Raw genomic sequence first — 19560 nt, forward strand, 5'->3', positions numbered from 1 at the left:
GTTTCATAGAAAAACACAGTCACGATCAACTTATTTTTTCTTATTAGCATCCAGAATACACTTTCCTTCTCTCCACTTAATATCAAATGTACACTCTTAATTTCAATGTCATTTCCAAAGAAAAACCACTTTTGGACAGACCACTTAAATAATGATATACACACTAAAAATTAAGTCTCCAATGTTAAGCACTACTGTCAAAATATTTGATTTTAATGATCCTTCTACTAGCAACCACCTAGGGTTTTTTTAATTGCTATCTTCACTTAGAAGTTTCTATGTTAGCAACTGCTTAAGAATTATTATCAAGTCAAGAATGATACATTACATAATTAAATACTAGTCCCAGTGCAGATCCCTGAGAGACACCACTCATCATTGCTGTACATCAGGACTTCATCTGGACTCTGAGCCATTGATCACAATGCTCTGAATGTGACCATTCAGCCAATTTATTATCTAACAGTCCACCCATCAAATCCATCTCTCTCCAATTTAGAGAGAAAGATGTTGTGGGACACTGTGTCAAACACTTTACAGAAGTCCAGATAAATGACATCTGTAGCCCTTCCCTTGTCCCTGATGTAGTCACTCCATCAGAGAAGGCCACTGGGTTGGTCAGACAGGACTTGCCCTTGGTGAAGCTGTGCTGGCCATGCCAAATCACCTCTCTGTCCTCCTGCGGCTTAATGTAGCTTCTAAAAGGTTTGTTCCACGATCTTCCCAGGAAGAGAGAAGGCTGACAGGTCAGTAGCTCCCACAGACCTCCTTTCTATCCTTTTAAAAGATGGTGCCCTGGGGTGACTGTATGGTACAATGCTTCCCCCTTGCCAGTGACCTGGGACTTCACCTGCATTACATTACAGCATCATACATTTCATTCTATTTTGATCATACCTATTTTACTATTTTTAAACTAAGATTTTGATCTTAGATTGGTACTATAACACTTTTACCCTGAAACTTAAACTTTTACAATGGCCTGCAATAACATGTGCGTTAAGTGCTTTAAAGCCCATGCTTTATTACCTTCATCATTCAATGGAAGGGGCTGTGTGTGGGGTGTGTGGGAGAAGGGGGAAAATCTGACATTGGAATTCTTCACAATAAGTACCTTTAGCATTCTAATCTGAGCCTCTGCATCATCTTTTTCTTGTTTAAGGAGTTTCGTGAGTTCTTGAACATTTTGTTCATGTTTGATTTTCACATTTTGTAACTCTGATCTAAGATCTGCCAACTCCTGTTGGTGAGTTTCTCTTTCCATCTTCAGCTGCCTGTTAGCTGAAATCATCTCTTCATGACTAGATTCCTGCTGTTTCTGGAGGTCTGAGAGGCTCTTAAGTAATTCCTTTTTGGCTTTCTCCTCTTCTGCAATTCTGTTTGTTAGTTCCACACGTATGGCACTTAAATTTTTTACATCTACTTGCATTTCTAGGAGTCGTTCTTGGTCTTTTTTATGAAACAAGTTAATAGATGCAAGTTCTGTCTTCAAGTGTTCCTTCTCAGCTTCCATTTGATTTTGTAGAAAAACTTGCTTTTTCAACTCATTCTCCAATTTTTTTGCAGTACCTTGAACTTCTTTTATCTCTTCTTCAAGAGATACCTGGTGTGACTCCATTTCATTCAGTTTTACCTCTTTACAGTGGAGGAGTTCTTCCTGCTGGGCTCTCTTTGTAAGCACATCATTCAGCTCTTTCCGCAGGTTTTCTATCTGGTTTATGGCTGAGAGAAGCTGACTTTTGAGATCATCTTTTTCTTTAAGGGCCTAGGAAAGAAAAAAAGAATCCATCTAATCTAAAGTAATTAAAGACAATTGTTGGAAGGATGTCCTTAGATAATGGAACAATTAACATATGTATGTGAAAATATAAAATTTTTGCTTGTTACAAATACAGTTCAATGTACTCAGTGTTTCTTTAAATTTACACACTTTAGATCATGTGCAATCTCAAACTTGGACTCGTCCTTAAATTACACGCCTTCTAAATAGGGATAGCTCTGATTAATTCTTTGCTTCTCATACTCTCTCTTTGCAGACTGAGATGTGTTTCTTTATTGGTTCCTCCAGAAAAAAAGATGGAGAAAAATGAGGTAATAGAGTAATGCAGCAGCATACAGGGATGATTACTGGACATATACAGCAATACCTACAGTCCATTCCATATGCTGACTTATTTTGTTTATTTTCCAAAATATTACATAGAAAGTATACCAACTGTAACTTATTTTTGAAATTATGCCCAGTAGATGAATTAGCAGTAGGTAAAAGCTTGGTTCATTTATGCATCAAAGCCAAGAAATAACAACATCATCTCCCAAATAAAAAACAATCAAATGTAATAAAAATTACACTGTTTTGCTAGGATCTTCAAGGACTGGGTGTTTTTTGCAACATTGATATATTTAATGTTAAAATTAGCACAGAATCACAGAGTGCATAAGCTTGAAAGGACTGCAGTGGGTCATCAGGTCCAACCTCCCTACTCAAGCAGACTTATCCTAGAACACAGGCACAGGGTTGCATCCAGATGGTTCTTGAATATCTTCAGTGAAGGAAACTATGCAACCCATTTGGGCAATCTGTTCCAATATATCAGATTCTTAAACTGACTTCATAAATTTTATACTAAATTTTACTAAGCATTATCACCAATTCTACAAGCAACAGACACTTCTTATGGATATAGCAAAATTACTTGAAACATTCCAAAACAAAAAGGCAATTAGGGTTAAAAGTGTGCAGTTAAAAATAAAAGAATAAGCAACACAAAGCAAAATACAAAATAAATTGAGGATATGGACTGATGAATATTGTGGGTTTTCCAGGAAAAAACACCTACCAAACAAAAAGACCCTCCTAAGACCCTCCTAAACCTATCTTGTAATTCTACTGGAAGGATTTGGCTTAAAAAACCCAAAAGGCAAACAAAAACAAAACTCAGTAAAATTTCAAACTACAACCCATAAGTTGCTTGCTTTAAGTATGTTTTCTACACTACATACTTTAAAGAACATATGTTTCAAAATATGTCAGAAACGCCACTGTCAAAAAATATTAAGGACAACCACATGGGCAAAACTTCAACCAAATTATCCCAATAACTCCAAAAGAATGAAACCTAAACAATCTTTCTATAGCACATGTGTTGTCCGCCAATATTTCAAAAATCTCTAAATTGCAAGCTATGATTGCAACCCAATTTTGAAAATTTTCCATCAATCTTTTGAAGTCTTCTAACAGAAATCGAAGACAACAAACTGCTATTTCTTCCAATATTGTTTTTACAGATCTTTGTCTCAGATGTTAATTGTCTGTATTTCAAATCTAGTTAAATTATGTTCATCTAGCTACCTTAAGTTTATACTAAATGCTGCATCTGGATTGATTATATCCCCATAAGTAAACTGTTTCCAATTTTATATCAAGAACATTAAACATTGTTTCTTTTTTCTCCTTCACAATGGCACACAGTTTATTTGATCTTCCATATCTTAAAATAAAGAAAATTCTTCAGCACTGACAATTACATCAAACTTGTTGGCAGGATGGTCACGACTTCAAAAGTAAGAACAAATACTGACAGCGTTTCTTAAATGGAGCTTAAGCCAAACTTTAACCACTGCATTTAGCATGTGAATATACTTGCCATATAAAAAGAGGTAAAATCCATATCAAGGAATCTTACATAACAAAGACATTTTCAATGTGGACAGTGCTATCAAGTGCCTCTACAAAGACCAGCCTATGTGTTTACATGTACAGTGATTCCAAAACCTTTTTGGGAGCTACTGCTTCCAATTCACAATTTGTCTCTATTTTTGCTTCTTATTTGTCCATTTTATAGACACCCATGATTTTGAAATTATTTAGGTTTTCTTCCTTTCATTACAACCTCCATTTTCTTAGGCAAGAGTAACCAACTTCTTAAATGTTTGAGAGTCTTACTTTCCCAGATAAGCCCTAAGGCTAACAAATACAAGATTACTATAGAATGAATTGTTGGAGCATGAATAGAGGAAATAATAATAAAAAGTAAGGCATATGATAGGCAATAGGAGAGAAATAGCAACAATAGGAATCATGGTTTAGATTTGCTAGAGTTTAAGAATTTCAACTCTGTAACAGCCCCATTGTGACTTCTCCTGTGCTTTGACCATGCTTGTATCCATGTACCAATCTCAGAACAGATCACTGGACCAGAAACAACACAGGATTAACACATATCCCATACTGCATTCCATTTAGCCCTTGAAAACCTCAATCTTTGAGCAAGATAAAGCAGAGGATGGAACCATCTCAAGCCCATCACATGCAGTAATTTAAATTTGATGGATGCCATGAGAAAATATGTGAAAAGAGGGTATAGCACTGTAAAACAAAAGCCATACAATGTGGTAGACTGCACCAGCATAGCATGTAAGTTAAGATAAAGGCTCACAGCATACAGTTAAGCACTATATCAGCCATTATAGAAACAAGCAACTTTTGACCCAACTGGAAAATACAGACCCACAGACTCATTGCCAACAAAATGGTGGTTTCTACCATTATTCCGATACAGAATGATAAACATTAGCATTGACGTGAATGCTTGTCTTTAAAACAGTGTCAGCAGCTGAATAAATGAATTCTTCTAAGTCAAAAACCAAAAAACCTATGTTTTTTTCTGAGAAACTGTAGAGAAGGAAAAGAGAGGAATAAGTGGTCTGCCATACTGAAGAAAGACAAACAAAAAACCCAGAAATGTTACACAATCAATTTTCAAATTGATTTTTCAAAGAAAAAGTTCTGAAAATTATACAGCAGAAGTCCAGAACTTAAAGCAGAAAGCAGTTTAAGTCACAGTTTGCATAAATAAACTCCTTTTCTTCATTTTTAAAAGGGAAAGGGTAGCAAAAAAAACCCAATCAACCAATCTTACCTGTTTATTCTTGTCCATCAATTCACTTATAGTTTGATTTTGCTTTTCTACCTCACGATCCAGTTTTTTACACTTCAACTTCCACTGGCGGATGGTTTCCTGGGCTCTCACCTTCAAATCTTCTCTTTTTTTCTCAATCTCCAGCCTGAGTGCCTCTGCATGCTTGAATTCAGTGAGATACCGTTCTGCTTCCTTGGTACTCTCTTCAACCTGTTGAGCTAACTCAGCAGACTGGAGTTCAGTTTGTCTGCGTTCACTCTCACAAGCCTTGTAGCAATTCTGTATCTCCTTTAGCTGGTCCAACATTTTTTCTTGCTGCTTCTCCCTGTTTTCCAGGTCAGATGTTAACACCTGGAATCATCATAGCAAAACACAAATATTCTCTAAATATATGCAGTATGAAACTTTATCAAAGAACATATAGCAATATTAAATCAAATTTTTATTAAACATTAACAGAATAAAAGATCTTCTTGACTATTAAGGAAAGTCCTGTTAGCCCAGAGAATCGCTCCCTCTGCAATGGTAAAGAACTCCAACACAAGACAAAATACATACTACTCAATTCTTTCTGCATTTGTTCCTATTCTGGTTGTTCTTGTTATTTTTCTGTATTGTAAGTTTGAGATCAATCATTGGCCATATATTATAAACTACACAAATAATAAATAAACCAAACAGTAAGCTATATGGAGATTAATGTAAACAGACGAGAGGAAAAGGAGAACTGGAAAGGACAAAACAGCATTCACCACAACAACTGGAATTCAAAGTTTATGAGCTAGTTGTTACCCAATTTTTTGCTGGTTGCCTTCATGAAAACAATGTGCTAAATAAAGATATATTTGATAGCACTGAATACAAAGAGAATACAGCAGCTTGGTAAATGCTTCTAGAACAAAGTGCAAAGATGTTTGAAAACGTAGGAGGCATATATAAGCCTTTCAAAAATGAATTAAATTGAAAACACACCTTTTAAAAATAAAAGATGCTGCATTTCTCAAATCATATTTCTCTGAACAGTCTCATAAGAAGCTCAGGAATAATAATGCCCATACACATTCTGGAAGTACATGCTCAGAAATCAGTTTTTAAAGGTACACTAACAAAATTGTATTTTACTGAGTTCATCACACAGAAATTCACGTTAGTGTTCTGCACTTTGGGCTTATTTAGACTGCTTTTATACCATTCAGCCTTTTCATTAATGAAAGATAAATTTGATAGACCTGATCTATAGCCAGTCAAACATATTACCAAGCCTCAGGGGATTGAAATACTTTAAAGAGGATTAGATTTCAGAATTACTGAAAAAAACCTGCAGATGTAGCCTGAAATAAACAGACTGCAATTCAGAATGGACAAGAGAAAAGGATTTTATCTATGAAAGAACAGGCAACTTTACAGATGGATAGAGAACAACGATTTAGACAAAGGTACTTCCACAAGGTAGGGGGAAGGAGGGAGACTTGAGTTTGCTAGTAAGGGCTCTCTCCTTGTCAGTTTGTTCGTTTGGGGGGGTTTTGTTCCTTCCAAACCAGGCCAACACCTCCTGGGAGGCAGTAGATTGTACCAATCTCTTCAGGATAGTATTTACTGTGCTAAAAAGATAACCAAAATAATCTCATAAGTTACAACTAGAAAAATTTTAATCAATACAAGTTTAATTTCCAATGACAACAGATTACAATACTTATTTAAAGACAAAGATTTAAATTGAGTATAGCACAAGTTAAAATTAGTCTCATAAAACACAATCAGATATTAAATTTACCATTCCCCAGATTTTCTAAAATGAGTCATCATTTCATTTTTTCAGTCATGTGATTACGCCTGCTATTACCACTTCCTATTTCATGTCTTTCTGGAACACCACAGAGGGTGTCACACTAAATTGATGTAGTACTCAATGCTGCACCATTAAAAACTAGTCATTTATATATCATTTCCCCAGAGTACACACTTCATTAACAAAACTATCGCTCCCACAAACTTTTTAATGAAATAGGAGTCTAATCTTAAACACAGAAAATAATGTTCAATTAACTGTAAACATGCCTCTTATTGTGTAGAAGTAAATCAACCTCTAATTTATTGATTTACAGTATAATAAAAAAGAGGAACATTTGTTTTAGATATTTACCTTGAAGTGTAACTAATTTATCAACACAAACTACTTGCATGAGAAGAAAAATTGGATTTTGACATGGATGTACCATTATAAAGTGACTTTTAATGTTTTATTTTTACAGTATGTGTAAATAAGCTAAACCTTAGCAAAGAGTTTGCACTTTGCTTAAAAGAGTTAAGCCAGCACAGACCCAGTACTTGAAATCAGGTGGAAAAGAGCATCATAACAAGTCAATATTTCATGAAGCCAGCCCTGTAAAGCAAGAGGACAGAGAAAGTATCTCCACACTCTGTTTCTATATCAAAATCGGAGTCCCAAATGTGCTGATCTGTAGTTTTGAATTCCTAGTTATGTACGATAAGTGTGTATCTCTGTGTTAACATGGGTGCAGTTGTCAAAATTCTTTCTGACCTATAAAGATTTGCACTACTGGCATTTAATTGGCTAATAGCTTTATTTGTAGAAGAAAAAGTAAAAGTAAATTTTAGTGAGAATATGAATCAATATTTATAAGACTGAAATACTTATATTACTGAAGAATTCTAATATTAATAAAAAACCAATCTTTTTCCCTCAGAAGAACTGAAATATTTTAATAAAGTGACTGCTGTACTGGATAATACTATAAGAATGCTACCATCAAATTCAAATGAAGAGTAATTAGTAAATCAAACAAGTTCCTGGGCACAAGAGTCTAAAAACACTTATGGAGAATGTATTAGAAAGTCTAAAAATACTTATGAAGAACACTTACGGAGAAAGGGTATTGCATCTTTATAATTTGTGGACTTTGTTTATTTCTTAGTCATAATACTTAAATCTTAAAAGTTAGCTATAACAGCCCCATATCTATTTGGCTTCATGCAGAAAAATGTATTTAAGATAGCTGTATACATCTGGAAGATCTCAACCACACCCTTATGGAAACTAGAGCAGCTGAAATAAATAGTAAATTTTAAAACTAATTTAAGATTGAACATACTTCTAAGTATCAGCTTAAGAATATGTTTTAACCTTTTTCATCCCCTCCATTTTACATCACACTGTGATTTTATGGCAGCTGTTGGAGGCTAAATGTACAACACACACAACTCAAATTGTTGCAAACAATGATATTTGAATAAATCAAAAGAAATTGCTAACATCACATGTACATCAGAGGCAAGTTAGATTCTCCCCACTAAACAAAGATAAATCACACCCAAGTCAAACATGACTGGTCACTTCCAACTGGGAATCAGACTATCTGATAGGAGCAGCTGTTAGAACAGGCTTGACAAAATGCTTTGTTAGTACACAAGTTTAGAAATTCACATCCTTGCATTCCTTGATGTCTCGCTAAAAGAAAAACACACTAGCTATTTTCCTGTTACTGCCCCTGTTGGAGAAAGGCAGTGGGAAGCAGATAAGAAGTACAAAGTATTTTCCATTGAGAAATGAGGGAAGTCAAAGATTTCTAACTCAGAGAAATGACAATGACCCCAACTGAGCACTATAGCATGAGTATTTTCAGGGCAGAAAATTAGTATTATAAAATCATTCTGATCCTTAAGTAAGCATGTTCTACAAGCAGAAGTTTAAAATAATTGGTTTTATGTGAGTTCTTACCCCATTAATTCCTGTCACCAAAATAATTAGTTTCTCAGGCACAACAAAACAAAAACTGAGAATGTTTTCAGTTAGTCATGGGTTTCATTGACCAGCTAGAATACAAATGCTGATGGACAGCAGGAATTTAGTTTTGCTCATCTTACCCTCTACAAAAACACTTTAGGTCTTTTTAAACCTATTCAATGACTGAATTTCGTAAAGCATGTAGGAACTTATTTTGAGAACACCATTTTTTTCCCAAATGTAATTTGATGTGTTAGTTTGATTTAAATCAGCAGAAAAGCTGACAAGGTAAAGGAGCAACAGAAGTAAACTGAAGAGTATAGTTCTGTAAATCTATGAAGACAAAAAAATAAATTCTTACATTTGAATTTCCAAAGTGATGCAATATCATTTCATACATAAGTACCTTCATTAGGAAAATAAATACAAAATCTCTCGCTTACAGAATGCCAAAATACAAGCAGAACAAAAAGTGAAGTCCTTGACTACTGAAATAACAGTTGCATAGTTTTGCAAACAAACTCTTTTCTCCTGACAGTCATGGAAGACAACTGTTACTGTTCAGGCATTCTACTACCAATGACAAATCTAGACAAGAACAAGAAACACAGAAATTTCCCAACTTAAATAAGAATGGTACTGCCTACTTAGATCTCATTTTATAGTCAAAGTATTCTAACTAAAATTCCAGTACAAAAGGCTGTTCTTATCCTTCTCAGAGAATCACATTAAACATTATGATATACTTACCATATAGACTACTATTATGATTATATTACTATATTGCATTTAGTTACTAAAAAAAGGAAAATTGTGACCTACTTTTGTTACTCTACTACACTCTCTCAGAGAACAAAGTATCTCAACTTTTAAAGTTGAACTTCAATTCTGAGGAATGATGGAATGGGGAATAAGAGATTAAGTACTACCTTATAAAAGTAGTTCCAAAAACCATTATGAACAGCAAGTGTTGATAAAAGCAGATCAAATTTTCTTTGCACATGGGAAAGAGAAGTAATCCAGACCATGAAATCATGGGCAACAGCAAATAACTTTTTTGGTACTACATGGGAGAGAAAAAAATCGGCAAACTGAAATCACTTTTCAAAGTGATTGACATAATAATGAGCATGACAGTTACTCTTACATTTTAAAGGTTAATCCCTAATCTGATATATCACCTAATGTTAAACAGATAGAAAATTATTTAAAAAACAAAGAGCCACCAAGCAAAAAGCAACAAAACCCAACTTACCTGTATGTGCATTACCAACTGTGCTTTCTCCTTGTCCTTACGCTCTATACATCTCTTCAGTTCTTCTACCTCTGACATTACAGCATTGTGACTCAGCTTTGCTTTAAGTTCCAAAATATGTTTCTCTAGATCTTGCTTCTCTCTCTCATATCTTTCAACTACTATAAAACAATAAGAACAGAGCAATACATTCAGTAGAAATACCAACTTGTGGTAAATTAATTTTATCTAATTTAATTTTTGGCAATTTGCTTCTCCACTCAAGACTATTCTATAACTACTGATTTTTACCAAAATATCTGTGAAAAATGGAATACCGGTAACATAAGCTAATAACATTTTACAGAATAAAACAGTATTTTTCCATCATTTTATAGGGGTTTCCACTCTTCCCCCTGCACACAGCTGCTCCCCTCAAAAAGAAAAAAAAACGACCAAAACAACCAAAGCCATAGCAAAACTGAATAAAATAAAATAGGATGGAAGAAACAGTGGGGAAGTTCTGGTGTAAATGAAATTTGGCCATCAGCTTCAAGGCCAAGGTTTTATCTCACAAGAGTAATACCTCCCAATTTGAAAGTCATCTGTGAATTTTTTCTGAATCCTGAAAATACAACCAAAGGTTTTCATAAGAGTAAGCTATAATTTCTCTCAATCAGAAATTCAGATGTCTTTATTCATAAATAACTTCTAGAGGCAAAAGAAAAAAAATCTCTACTTGTCTTCTTCTTGTATATCTTTGAAGAAACAGAAATAATACAGCAAGGTGAAACACAACAGCAAAAATTATATAAATGTATGCATGTATTTTAATAGTTACAGTACATTTTTATTTTCTTCATACTTTTGCAACTGTCTTGATTTATAAGATCAATAGGAAAGTAAAAATATGCTTTTATTAATATGAAAGGCATATTGTTTCAAATAAACTAACTTTTAAGCAGATACATTAACATGATTGGAGAAAAACTATTGCAATTATCATTTTGCATTACATTTCTGAAGCTAAGCTCATTTCCAGTGCTCTGTATGAGGTTTGCAAAATACCGAGTCATTGTCCTATTTTAAAAACAAAGATAATTCAGAAGCTGAAGTACAAAAATAAGAAAATATGTCATTAGCCAAACCAATTTAACATTCCCATTGACACTGGACTCTAGAATAGAGTCCCTATTACTCTATAACCTTGAGTAATACATTGCTATGGTAATAAGGAGAAAGACTTTCTCTAATGCCTATTCAGATAGACATTATTATGTTTGAAAAGTTCAAATACAGATAGATAATTAGCAATTAACTGAAGACCTTGCTAAAGCAGTAATTTAATATGCAGTTATACCTTGAAATTGTTTAAAGTATTTGTCTTCTAAATAAAACTATTCTACTCTGTGCAAACAGAAGCCCTGACTGCATCATATAGAACAATATTCTTAACCACTTAGGAACATGTTGCTTATAAATTCTACCAGAAAGTCATCAGCCTTATTAACTATCTAATCAATGACTCTTTTATGATTTTCAAGATGGCAGAATTCAAACTGCAAATGGACTGAAATGCAAGTTTTCTGGAAAATTATTACTTAAAAATAATACATGTTTTTCTTCTGTAAAAACACTATTCAGTTTGCTAAAATTGTCTCATTTGTTTTAACTGTGCAAATCAAAATATTTTGTCATAAATTAACTGTCATTGCTATTTGTCTGTTAATATTCGTATTAACTTAAATTTGAGTAATTAATTGGCTGGTCTTGTCAAAACAATAGAAGAATTAGCTTGCAGCTCTAAGATAAAATTAGTGCCCATGCCTACTAACTAGCCTGCAGGTCTCCAGTGCAAAATATTAGTTGTACCTGCTCTAATTCTCCTGTCATCATCCTGTACATCCTGATAGCTCTGGTGATGCATAGCAGCATATGAAATTTGATGTTGCAATTCTACACGGTCTTCTTCTGCTCTCAAAAGCTGAGAACGAAGATCCTCAATCTAAAATATATGCACAAGCATCAGAAAAATACTACACACAAAATATAATTATAAATACATCTTGAGAGTACTGCAGATGGTAAACAGACAAACTAGTTCCTAATTAAAGGCCACAAAGTGATTATTCAAAATTAAAGGAAACCTTTTAATTTCTGTTGACCACAAATGAGCAACAATTTCTCTAGATGAAACAAAAATGTTGCAATTGTCTTTTCACATAGTCAGTGAAAACATCTATACAAATTTAATAAACAGTATGTTTTATTTAAATTGTGCTCCTTAAAAATACAATGTATTTATTCATAAAAAACACAGGAGCTCTTCACATTTTTCCTATCATATATAGTATAGCACTTAGAAAAAACCCAACATGTTAAAGCTGAGTTGAAGAAAAATGCCTCCAATTCATATGACCCTATATTCCATTCACAATTATTTTAATTCAGTACAGTAACAACATAGCGAACTCAAGCTTCTGCTGGATACACAAGTCAAATAATTAATGCTAAAAGATAATTAATGCTAAAAGATGAGAATGCCAATTGCCCCCTTCCTAGTTATTTCAGTTTTTTTATCTAGCCCCTCAAAAGAAAGATATTTAGGAGAAAGGACTTTTTTTCTAAAGCTATAATCCAAACTCCTACAAATTTTAAACTTAATCATAAATGCATTAATAGCTATTGATTAAAGCACACTTTAGATACTTTTTCAGGTATTTCTTTATTTGCTTTTATTGCATGTTACAATGTCGCAAATACTTCTAGGTCATTTATTTATCTGATTTCACCAATTATAGCACATGCATTGCAGAACAATGATTACTAATACAGGAGTAGTTCTAAAGCATGTTATGAATGTATATTTCACATAATGTGTTTATGGACTGAAAACATACCATTACTATCACTACTATAATTAATATATATGAACATATACACATAAAAGTTTGGAAAGCAGAAAAATTATAACGAGCTCAGTCCACATATTATACACACTTAAACATGTCTTCCTATATCTCATTTCTTCCTTCATAAAACAATGTTATCAGAAGATGAGATAAGAATATTAAACAAAAAGAATCAGACACAACTTAATATGAAAACCTTAGGATTTTTATCACACTAAAGCAGTTACCTGATGCAAAAGAGCTTCTCTACTGCCTTCAGATTCACTCAACTTTTTCCGGGACTGCTCCAATTCCTGCTCAAGCTTTCATTTCACATGATGATGAAGAAAGAAAACCAATGTAGGCATCATAATATAAAAGTGTGTTTTAACATTTAATTTTGACACAAATTCATCCATATAAGCATCTATCTAAAATGCAGTATAATATACGTAGTATTTTTATTTGTCCAAAATTTTAAGCAAACCTTCATCTGTACTAAATCCCTGCAATATTTATTTAAATTACATAAAGAGAATTTTATTTACAGTCTATCATTTTTGTACAATATTCAATATCACATAAAGATACAAAATAATTTATATTATCCAAAACAAAATGACAAATGCAAATTTTTACTGGGCTAAAAGTAAAAAAAAAAGGATGATAAGTTTTAACAAAGTTTCAAAAACATTGTCCCTAGATTTGAAACAGACTTTCAAACTCAAAACTAATAATGACTAAATATTTTAAGTCACCTTTGGCAAACAGTTTATTCCTAGAAGTGTTAAAGATGACACACATTGGCAGAACTGTATTTGGTAAAATCTGTGGGGTTTCTGTCTTGTACAAGATGATGTATTTGAATTATTCTGGAAATGAGATTACTAAAAAATTGAAGCGCCCTGAATTTCATAAAACTGAAATTTGCCTAAAAACATAAAATTCCAAATGTGTAATCAGAAATAGTCATCAAACCAATGACCATTTAAAGAAAAAAAAGAAATGAAAGCAAAAGCGCCAAAGTATTTTTTGACTTCTTCCACAAATAGTTCAAAGATACACTGGGAAATAGAGGTTTTGACAGCAGAAATTGTTATTGTTGAGATAGCAATCTCAAGGAGGATGTTGAAAGCCTGGAAAATGGGCAAAGTAAACAGGACCAACATTAAGGGAATGAAGAGAACAACATAACGTAAAACACTACATAAAACACTACACTACATAAAGGCTTAGCATAAGGGGGTACACCGATGCAAGATGCTAAACTTGATGCAAGTGGAAAGAAAACTAGCCAAAGTGTAATACAGCACTAACATCTTGCTAGAATAAAAAATACAATAAATTTTGTTTTCTATGAAAAGAAAGAGTGAAATATGGCAACAGTTCAGTAAGAGTACTTAATAATAACTATGGTGCAAAATCACCAGCATAAGTTAGCTGCAGGGATGAAGAAAAGCTGCTTTGATATGCTGCAAATAAGCAACAGCAGACTACATACAAATTCAGAGACAAAATAGAGAAAGATACCAAAGATAATGCTCAAGTTATAAATCTGTCTGCCTGGCAGGATGGAAGAGTCATTAGATGTAACATATTACAACTGAACAGTTTTGAAGGAGAGACACAAGCTGAGCATAGCTATATTCACAGTATCTCTGATACAGAAAAAATCCCACTCCTTGAATTCTTAAAGAATGTTTTGTTCTGCTGGTTTCTCAGAAAAAGGAAGCATATACTGTAACAGATTACACTACACACTCATTTAAAACCAAGCAAAAAGGAAAAATTAAGTCTTACCTGGTGCTTTTGACTTTCATATTGCACAAGTTTGTTTCTCATGAGCTCTTCTGTTTCATCTGCTTTAACATCTTGCTTCCTTAAAACCTTTAGAGGAGAAAAATATATTGTAAACTTCATCACAAAATTTACAGAAGCCATCATTCCAAGGTTGGTAAAATTGAAGAACCTGCTGATATATTTAAGAAGATCTAGACAAATGCTTTCTGTCTGCATCTAGTATTTCCATGTAGAGCCAATGTATATTGTTATGAAAAGACAAATATAAGTTCATGCATACATAAACACACCCATGCAGAGAACAGGGACAAACACAAAGTCTAAAGCAGCACTAACATCCTTCCGATGTATAGAGCTCCAGACTCTCAAGTTGACCCCAAACACCTTTAGATTGAAGTCTAAAAGGCTCAAGAGATCCTCTACAGATTAGCTGTGCACATATCAGAGTAAAATAATATATTCTCTAATATAAAGTGTGCATGCTATGAAATTCAATGCACTGTAGTCAAGAAAACGCTACCATAAGGTTGTGTTAGAAGTCAAAAGAAAAAAAAAAAAAAAAAAGGTTATTTCTTCTGAATCTGGACAGATGCTTAAAGCCACAGAACTACAACTGAATCAACTGAAACTTTCCTGATCAAAAATTACCAACATTGACGTGCCCTTCCTTGACAATAATAACAGAAATAAAACAAATTCATGCAGACTTTTCCCATTCCCTCTCAGACTGAGGTATTTAAAATCATATGTGTACACTTTCTAAACCATCTTACAAAAATAAAAGCGCATTAAATACCAATTTCAAAATCTTGTCCCTCTGCAAACCAACATTATTTGCAAAACACAGCCAATCACTAGCAAAGGAAGCATTAGACATGACAGATATTAGTAACATGTAATATTTGCAACATAAACAACCCAAGTTTAGAAATCTCAAACCATAGCAAAATCATTGGGTCATTTTAAATATCACTTAGAAACATCATCTGAAAGACATCAGTAGCCATATAGTGATGATAATTTGCCATGAATTTCTGGAACCGTTTATAAATCACAGTTTTTATCTGCACAACATTACCAAGCATTTTTCACACTAGTCACAAATCAATTAATTAGGTACCTGAGCACAAATCTTGTACTTCTATCCCATATCTTGAAGCATAAGTACATCTATTCCTTCCATAATTACTTGCTAATACAACAAGAAAAACATATAGCCTTTCCAGAAAGAAATTTCTTTTTCCCAGTCTGTCATTCCCAAGCAGCATTTTCATTTTACATTTATAGGAAAATCTCCTAACTTCCTTGAAATTTGTCCCTATAAGTTGTGCTATTTCATTCATTCATTTTCTCTTCACTGTACACTGAAGAGCAATTTCAGTGTATGAAAACAGAATACAAGATATTAATCAACTTCAGTGAAGCCAGGCATTCAGCTTTAGAAGCTTTGGCTTTAAAATTAGCTTTCTGGAGAAAATAAATGGCTTCATATACTTACCTCCCTCTTACAACCTCACCTCAGAAAACATAAGGGTTTCAGTATAGCTTGGATTACTCTTCTGCCTGAACAGCTTACGTTAAAATCTGAGACCATGAAGACATGAATCATAACTACTCCATTGAAAATATTATGTCACCTCAAGAGCAATAATTTTAGACATACTGATCCCTAATCAGATAATAGAAGACTAACACATTTAAGGTACTTTCCTAAGTATTCAGTATTTAAATCTATCATTCCAGTCAACTATAAAACTCAACACTGCACACATTTTACTTAAAAAGGTCCTTGGGAGAAGTCCCAAAAAGCAACATGACCAAAAGTCTAAGATCATCTCTTTAGCTTATGTTGTTTTTGCATTACCCAAGTTCATTGGGTTTTTGTTTTGGTTTGTAATTTTTTCTTTATTTTTAATGACCGGAAGTCAGTTCAGAACAGCCTACTTGGAATATATGATGTCCATTAACTGCAACTGGCCATCAGTTTTACTAGCAAAAATAGAAGCTTTGTTATAGTCAGTCTACTTTAGGCCAACTTTATTTTTGGCACTAAATTAATTATTAACATAGTACCAAATATGCATGCTTTGGCTAGAGAGGTCAGAATCATAAAGAAAATATTACAGCTGGGCTGGAGTGATGACTACTACTAAAATTTTCAAGGATTATTCCTGCTGAAAGCAAAATATATCTCTGCATCAGTAGTATGCCCTAATTTCCAGAAGAAATCATGGAAATAAATATGCCATTTCAACCTCACCAACTGATATTCAGGCTATTAAATAGTAATAATTTCAAACAAATGCATCCTTTACTGTAACTGATGCTATAAATATAATCTTCCATTCTATTTTCTGCATATTGTAAAAATATCCCATAGCCACATCATTTTAAGGAAAATAACAGCTAATATATATAGAAAGAGAGAGAGATAGATACCCCAGAGTCAAAATACTGCAAAAAAAAAGTAATGTTACAGTAAATGAAACATACTACATGTGCACTGCTTGGACTGTGAAACATGCAGTGTACCAGTAGGTGCCAGTTAAGTAGTTAATCAAAATGTCATAAGGAAATGGAGACATCTGGTCACCCACAGCCAGACAAATGTCAACTGTTAGTGAGAAGTCAAAAATTTAAGAGGTAAAAGTTAATTCTGTGTTTTGCCTCCTTTCTGCACTCCTTTTTAAATAATTCTCTCTTGCTGTTTTGGGCCACACTCGTTTTTTCTCCATTAAAGAGTACTAGATAAGCTTTCTCTTGGGAGGGGTAAAAGAAAAAAAAAAAAAAAAAAAAAAAAAAAAAAAAAAAACATGTAAAGATCCAATTGATGCTTTGATTTTATTTGTTGTCTCCAAAGAAGGGGTTGAGGAAGTCAAATGTCAAAAATGGGAACTAGGAAAAGGATGCTAAGGACAACAGTTCAAACACACACTCCTCCCTGATGGCTCCCAAACAGCAGGCAGAAACTGTCCAGAGAAGCTGAAGCACCAAGGAATGGGAACAGGCCCACAATCAACAGCATTCTCCTACCAAGATCCTCCTCAGCAGCATTAGTGTCCAGGTCAGTCTGAAAGAGACTGACAGGGTTCATGAGGCCTTGGAGGAGGCAGGTATACAGGAGGCCACAAGGAGACAGAACTTCCACGTACAGAGGTCCACACAGCACGGCTTTGGGAAGGACCAGCTACACGTTCCACTGCCCACTACGTGGTCAGGCTAGATGAACTCTTGATTTCACCAAGGAGAGCAATTGTTACAGATCTTTATGAAACAGAGTTCACTAGCATAAGACAGCATTAGAATACAAACGTAACTGGCATACCCCAACTGAGCATACCTCACCTACATACACACAGGATCTATTGAACCCCAAAACTTCAAAATCTTAACTTACTGCTTCATATATAAGAAAAAATTATCTATGAGAAAAACTATGGGGATGATTGTGAAACAACTCAAGTTCTCAATCTTTCCAACATATGATAACCTTTCAAGAGCAAATCGTAAATTTTACAGCAACTTAAGTCTACTAACTTTTCTTAGGGTTTATGTTTTGGACTCAGTTTGGTTTTGCTGTGTTGTGTTTTTAAATAAAAACAGACTTTTTGAAAGCTGTGTGACCACAAACTGAAACTTGCTCTTTCAAAGTGAGACTCATCAGTGAGTTTTTCATACTATCACAAACATACAAGCAGAACAGCCTCAAGCTATAATTTAAAATAAGGCAAAAATGCACCACATCTTAATCTGAACGAAAATACTTTTCCTAGCTTGCTACATTAGTGATTAGCATGGCTCCAAGCATGCTACCTAAACATACCAGCCAAGCAGTTAAAAAGATACTACCTAACTATATCAGTGACAGATATGCATGAGACTTCCTCATGTTCCAAGCAAGAGTCAGCTTCAAACTGCAATCCAAACAGAACCCATTGGCCAGAGGTGGCATAGCACAGAGCCAAAGAGCAAGTATCAACAATGCACTAAAATATCCAGGTGGCTCAGAGCACAGATCAAGTTTATGTTTGTCTAAATAGATCAGTGATAAAGATATGCAAAAACAATGTTCAATAACACTTTTGACAATCAGTTTACCCCACTCTCTGTCCACCAGCTTCTTGCAGTTCATGCTATTTGTAGTGGGAGGCAAACAAAATCTAAGTATACATTTGCACTAGGAAAAAGTTAAAAAATGCTTCCTGGTCCACCCAAGTTGTTAGCTTAAGACATAACTGCAGTCACTGCCTTACCACATTCAGTGGATTCAAAAGGTTCAATGAAGATGATTCTGTTTACCTAAAGCATGCCAAGCATGAACACATTCCACCAAAATCTAGGAAGCCAAGCACAGAATTTTGTAAAGCCATCCAGGACACCCAATGTACAGAAAAGAATGCAAAGAAAACATTTTTAAGAATGATACTTGGATCTTATTCTAGAAAACAGATGTAAAAATGCAAACAAAAATAAGAGGAGATGATATCTTTATATTCAAAGGAAAAGAAGCACTGAGGAATCTCAAAATAGTTTTCATTTACACAACAAATGAAGTTGTTAAAACAATTCATGTATGCATGTCAATAGCCCTGGCAAGAAAAGAATATTTGCTCTTCTTTCTAATCAGAAACATGCTTATATCAGGAATATGGAAAAAAATTATTATGCATGATTTGCATGAATTTGTTTGCTAATTGCTATTTTCTAATTTTCAGTAATTGCTGTAAGGTAAAAGATACATAAAATATAAAGAAAATAGTTTTTGAACAACTATACACAGCATAGAAAGGCTAAAGATTCAAAACAAAAATTCAAATTTAAAACTTAAAGATACAAAATTTTATATGTTAAGCTTTCTTAATGGTGAGTATACACGTAGATATCTTCCAGGTTCATAATCAGTCTATGATTATAGTAATATATAATACTACAACACAAATAAGAAGTTTGCACATTATACAAAAAACT

At 33.8% G+C, this 19560-nt stretch overlaps 1 protein-coding gene across 34 annotated transcripts in view; it reads right to left on the reverse strand.

Annotated features, from left to right (window-relative positions):
- Positions 1-19560, reverse strand: part of CEP128 (centrosomal protein 128) — a 175805-nt gene that overhangs the window by 138629 nt on the left and 17616 nt on the right. For 23 of the 34 annotated variants that reach the window (XR_014956074.1, XR_014956072.1, XM_085582238.1 and 20 more), the window contains 6 exons: positions 14593-14679; positions 13041-13115; positions 11774-11906; positions 9923-10083; positions 4923-5273; positions 1030-1765 (listed from right to left, as the gene is read on the reverse strand). Coding sequence is in view for 32 of the 34 variants with exons in the window: in XM_085582238.1 (XP_085438364.1) it covers positions 1030-1765; positions 4923-5273; positions 9923-10083; positions 11774-11906; positions 13041-13115; positions 14593-14679 (1543 nt within the window). In the remaining 2 variants the exon portion in view is untranslated. The remainder of the gene's footprint in view (positions 1-1029; positions 1766-4922; positions 5274-9922; positions 10084-11773; positions 11907-13040; positions 13116-14592; positions 14680-19560) is intronic. The other 11 variants (XM_085582263.1, XM_085582258.1, XM_085582262.1 and 8 more) reach the window with 3 other exon arrangements.

This window comes from Lonchura striata, chromosome 5 (assembly GCF_050655825.1).
Source record: "Lonchura striata isolate lonStrDom1 chromosome 5, ASM5065582v1, whole genome shotgun sequence".
Taxonomy (NCBI): Eukaryota; Metazoa; Chordata; class Aves; order Passeriformes; family Estrildidae; genus Lonchura; species Lonchura striata.